This window comes from Medicago truncatula, chromosome 4, assembly GCF_003473485.1.
Source record: "Medicago truncatula cultivar Jemalong A17 chromosome 4, MtrunA17r5.0-ANR, whole genome shotgun sequence".
NCBI lineage: Eukaryota > Viridiplantae > Streptophyta > Magnoliopsida > Fabales > Fabaceae > Medicago > Medicago truncatula.
The window spans coordinates 9,254,756-9,260,755 of NC_053045.1; the positions used below are offsets into that span (position 1 = coordinate 9,254,756).

Here is a 6,000-nt window from a genome sequence, read left to right on the forward strand (position 1 = left end):
TCTCTAGATTTTTCTTTGTTTCTAGATATTTCTAGTTTGTAATGTAGAGCCTTCCTAGAGTTGTATAAACAAGGCTTACCACCAAGTGTTTACTCAATCATTGAAGAATTCAACTAATAATATCTTTCCTTGAGAACATTAGAGAGTTTCTTTATTTTCTCTTTCTTTCCTTTTATCCCTGAGCCACTATATATCAGATAAAATTTCTTAAAATTCATATTATTTTTTTTCATTATTGAAAATGTTTGTAGAAAAATTTATTTTTACCTTCTTTGACTTGTGTCTTTAGGAGAAAAGCAATTAGCATGACTCATAAACAATTTATTCTTTTTATCCTATTAAATTTGTTTATTTATCCCAGAGGTATCTCCTGGCTTTACCCCTCGCGAATTTCCCACGGGTTCAAGTCCAAGGCAAAATATCCCTAGGAAATAGCAAGATTTTCTATAGTATTTTTTCTTTAATGTTATTCTTTTATTGTCATATTTGTATGGAAAATACAAGTGTAGATATGTTGTTTTTTGGTATTTAGGGGTTAATTTGGTGGTGAAGGCTTGAGATCTGAGTGTGTGTTTCTCTTTAGGTCTTAGGTTCGAGTTCTCTTATGTGTACAATTCATATGTTGGGTCAAATCATACATGTTTTTACTCTAATGGATTTCAGTTAATGGAGGATATGATTGGTCTTTCATATTAATTAGTCATTAAGCCAAACACAAAAGAAAAAAAACATATCATCTTATTTTCTAATCTCTTTCTTTCACTCTAAATGTTCTGTTCTTTTATATTAGCTCACAAATTTATTAATTTTCAACTTTTATATTTGAACACTCCTAAATTTTACACCTCTATTAAACACTTTAATTTTTTCTTTGTCAAACCATCTTTTTATCTCTCTCTTCTTATCAAATCATTTAACACCTTATTTTTTTTCTCTCTACCTTCGCCTCCTATCACATCACCAACGTATTCCATATATCTCATTCTCTCTATCTTCTCTTTAATTTTTGAATATATATGAAAGAAATAACTCCAAAGGCTTGGTCTAGTGGTAAAAAGACAGGTCTTGAATCCGAGAGATCCCGGGTTCGAGCCCCGCTAGTGCCTTTGGAGGGAGGTAAATGTAAATACCTTTGTAAGTGCTCTTTGAGCCCGAAGGTCTTCCATGCCTTGGAAAGAAATACCCTTGTACTTCAACAAAAATGTCAATATATGACAAGAACAATGATAGGTAGACACCTTAATGTACCCCTTTGCACCACTCTGAAAAATTCAAGTTAATCAAATATATGGTTTATGTGACCACATCAAGAACAATGATAGGTAGACACCTTAATGTACCCCTTTGCACCACTCTGAAAAATTCAAGTTAATCAAATATATGGTTTATGTGACCACATTTTTTTAGTTGGTGACCACTACTACTTTTCCATAATTTATTTAGTTAACTAAGTAGAAAAATAGTGGTCACGCGCATTTTAGTACGTGACCACATTTTTCAGCTTCTAAATAGTGATCACGCAACTGAAAAAAATATGGTCACACAGATCATACATTTGATTAACTGAAAATTTTGAGAGTGATACAAAAGAATGTACACATTGAAGATGTCTACCGATCTTTATTCATATGACAACATGTGGTCACTGAACTGGAGGCTAGTCTTGTCCGTAAATAATCGGTTTGCCATGAAGCATCATTCTTTATTTTTGTGACAACTTAAACTATTTAAACTGGGTTTGGACCCAAAACTTAAAGTCACGTACACCGCTACGCCTATTCTATGAAACAAGGAAACGATATCAAAGTACAAATATTAGTCAACATTCATTTTTCTGTAAAAAAAAAACTATGGAGCCTGAAAAAAATCCCTTAATCAGTTGTATTGATCATGGGTAAAGATATTTTCTTGTAGTATTTTTTGGTAGATATTAGGTTATTTACTTCTAAAAAAATAGGTATTGATACACAATTTGTTTGCCAAATATTAATAATTACCCTCACATTTTTCTGTTTTTTTTTTTCTTTTGAGGGTTTTGACCTAGTCTTCCCTTTCTTGTATATATATATTCTTTTCTTTCTTTTATAAAATTTTAGAGTTTAACGACATAGTACGGAGAATTTTCGAAATGCCAACTTAGTTGGGATGTTGGTGTTTCCTCTGTCCTTACTCCCTACTTAGAAAAAAAATAATATTAATAATTACCTACTGGATAGGCAAAGATATATACAACCTCTGTTCTTTTTAATTGACACATTTTGACATTTTATTTTATACAAACCATTACAATTAACAATTGATATTACTTTTGATGCAATAAGCTATACTTTTATTATAATGACCTTATTCATTTAATATCTCATTTCATATATTTCACTCTCCACAATAAATAACTAAAGATAATATTGGTAAAACAACATTTAATGTTGTATTGAACTTTGAAAATGACAGTTAAATATGAACCAAATTTTTCTTCAAAATTGACACTTAAAAAGGAACAGAGGGAGTACGTAGTACTCAAATTTTAGTTAACTAATAATTTAGTTTTTCTCATTGAGCATTAGAATTCAGGAAACCTTTGGGAAACTTATCCAGTCGCCAATTGTTGGAATTTCAACCTATGTGCGTTGACAACAAAATCTAATACAACTAGCCCAAGCCTCCAAAATAAGAATATTATTATATTTAACGCGTTTTATTTGGCTGCTACAATATTTTGCCACTCTTTGTTCAAGTCAAATAACATACATGGGCTAAAAGTCAAAAGCCATGCATAATCACTTATTTGTTAATTATCTAACAAATCACTTTCTATCAATTCCATTATAAAGAAATCACTTTCAATCAATCATAATATTGCTAACAACTTCGATTTTTTTAAGATAAACACATATACATTGATAGTTTTTTTTTGGACTTATTAAGTTGTTGAATTTTTTTTAACAAGATTAAGATGTTGAAAGTTAATAAAACTAAAAAAACACTTATATTTAATTAATAATACTAAAGTAGACTATGTACTAAAAATCAAAACCAAAGAGCAATAGTTGAATTTTGCCACCCGATAGCTACAATATATTCCTATAAATCCAACAATAGCCCTTTCTTTTCTCTATATAAAGACATAAAATTAGCCCATGAAACACAATCCAATTCCATTTCAATATATCAAAAACATTCTTATCTCTTATACATCATTTTTATTTTACACAGCCTAGCCATTATTTTTATTAACCATGATATCTTTTCGTTTGTTTGTAACACTTTTGGTTCCTTTTTTACTTGCCACTTTTGTTTCTTCTTATTCCATGAATGAAGTTAAACTTTGGTGTAACCAAACACCTAATCCTCAACCTTGTGTGTATTTCTTGAGCAATAACCCTTCTTATAAACACAAACTCATCAAACAAAAAGTTGATTTCTTCAAACTTTCATTGGAACTTGTTCAAGAAAGAGCACTTAAAGGCCATGCAAAAACTCTTTCATTAGGCTCCAAATGTAGTAACTCACGTGAAAAATCAGCTTGGGCTGATTGTGTTGAGCTATATGAACAAACCATCCTTAAGCTCAACAAAACCCTAAACCCTAAAACAAAGTGTTCTCAAGTTGATGCTCAAACATGGCTAAGCACTGCTCTCACCAACCTTGAGACATGTAAAGCTGGATTCTACGATCTTGGTGTTCAAGATTATATTCTTCCTCTCATGTCCAACAATGTTACTAAATTGCTAAGTAACACTTTGGCTCTTAACAAAGTTCAATATCAAGAACCTAGCTACAAAGATGGGTTCCCAACATGGGTTAGGCCAGGTGATAGAAAGCTATTACAAACTTCATCGCCTCGACCTAACGTAGTAGTAGCAAAAGACGGGTCGGGGAAGTACACAACTGTTAGTGCAGCCGTGAATGCTATACCAAAGAATAACAAAGGTAGGTATGTTATACATGTGAAGGCTGGTGTCTATAATGAACAAGTTGAGATAAAGGCAAAGAATATTATGTTGGTTGGAGATGGTATTGGTAAAACTATAATTACTGGAAGCAAAAGCGTTGGAGGAGGAACCACAACATTCCGTTCTGCCACTGTTGGTAAGTAGTCACTGCTAAAAAAAATTATTTATTGATACAAGTTTGAGATAATATATGAAATGTTGCTTATTATCAAGGTTGTCAAAATCCGGATTTAGCTTCTGGTCGAATGAGACTAGCAAAATCAAAAATAGTAACATCGTAATCAAAATCGAAAGATTTTACTCAACTACATTTGTATAATCGATATAGGCTAGTAAAATCGAAAATCGTAATATCGCAATTAAAACTGATTGATTTTACAAAACAAAAATAATGTTAAATATATGTTTTAAATTGTTCATAGTCATAAATGACTCAAAGTTTAAAGTCTACAAAATACTTGTACATAAATGACTCAAAGCTTAGATGTCAAATATTCTTTAGTAGTCATAATAATGTTAAACAACCTAGACAAAACTCGGTCTATTATGTATTTATAGAGTAGGGGCATGGGTATAATCCGGGTCGATTGACGAATCGGGTCAAAATTGACCTATATCAAAAAAATTGCAAGAATCATTCAAAATCCTGCGATTTTGCTTTGATTTCAAGATTTTAATCCATTTGTTTAATGCAATTTTACTAGGATTTTTCCTGTTTTGGAATTCTGCAATGGATTTGAATCATTGTCGCAAAATCCAAAATCCTGAATTTTTGGATTTAAGTCGGAATTTCGACAACAATGCATATTATGTGTCTTTAATTGTTATATATGTGTGTATCTAGATTAAAACATTATCCTCTTAGTTTTTAACATTAATAGAATACACTCAATGACTAGAAATCTAACGAATATATATTATGTCTTTTTGCAGCTGTTGTTGGAGATGGATTTATTGCTCAAGATATCACATTTAGGAACACTGCCGGTGGAAAGAACCATCAAGCTGTTGCATTGCGTTCCGGATCAGACTTGTCTGTATTTTATAGATGTAGTTTTGAAGGTTTTCAAGACACATTATATGTGCATTCAGATAGACAATTCTACAAACAATGTAACATTTACGGTACAGTTGATTTCATCTTTGGTAACGCTGCTGCAGTGTTCCAAAATTGTAACATATTTCCAAGAAACCCTCCAAACAAAGTTAACACAATCACTGCACAAGGTAGAACAGATCCTAACCAAAACACTGGCATTTCTATTCACAATTCTAGGGTCACCGCTGCTTCGGATTTGAAACCGGTCCAAAATTCTGTTAAGACTTATCTTGGAAGACCATGGAAGCAATATTCTAGGGCAGTTTTTATGAAGACTTCTCTTGATAGTTTGATTCATCCATCTGGTTGGTTAGAATGGAGTGGTAATTTTGCATTAAGTACTTTATATTATGGAGAGTATATGAACACTGGTCTTGGTTCTTCCACAAGAAACCGTGTCAAATGGCAAGGTTTTCATGTGATAACAAGTGCTTCTGAAGCATCAAAGTTTACCGTATCAAATTTCATTGCTGGAAATGCATGGTTACCTGCAACCAAAGTGCCATTTACATCTACTCTTTAATTGAGTAGACCTAGTTACATTGATAATTTATTGATTTAATTGTTGATTGTTTGATTTGTTTCAATATTCATTTTATTCTTTGATAATTGTTTAAGTAACATTACAACTTGAAGTTTATTGTGTATAATTTGTTGGTATCTTAATTTTTTTGTATTTGATTGTTTTGTGTTGTTAGATTGTAATAATAATCATAAAGATGTTGCTTTGCCTCATTGTAATAATTTTGTGTATTTTAATTTACTATATTAACACAAATGCTTGTCTAATTTAATTCCAAATATGCAAGTTATAGTATTTATGGTTGACCTAAAAAACAATACACATGCGTTAAAAGAGGATTGTTTCAAACATTCATGTGTTTCTTGCGGTAATATAGCAGTACTCAATTTGTTTGTTATTGTCAAATGCATTGCAACAGAGGCGAA

General features: G+C 31.4%; 1 protein-coding gene across 1 annotated transcript; it reads left to right on the forward strand.

The window, feature by feature from the left end:
- Positions 1-3,151: 3,151 nt before the first annotated feature.
- On the forward strand, positions 3,152-5,790 carry LOC25491632 (pectinesterase 2). Its single transcript, XM_013599619.3, has 2 exons — positions 3,152-4,089; positions 4,887-5,790. Exons 1-2 carry the CDS (start codon positions 3,237-3,239, stop codon positions 5,573-5,575), a joined length of 1,542 nt encoding a protein of 513 aa, XP_013455073.1. The 5' UTR covers positions 3,152-3,236; the 3' UTR covers positions 5,576-5,790.
- Positions 5,791-6,000: the final 210 nt, after the last annotated feature.

What these genes read in the sequence shown, in the direction of transcription:
- LOC25491632 (XM_013599619.3), top strand. Translation starts at nt 3,237, where the DNA reads ATGATATCTTTTCGTTTGTTTGTAACACTTTTGGTTCCTTTTTTACTT. An exon ending in ATTCCGTTCTGCCACTGTTG is followed by an intron (nt 4,090 to 4,886) that starts GTAAGTAGTCAC and finishes GTCTTTTTGCAG; the next exon opens with CTGTTGTTGGAGATGGATTT.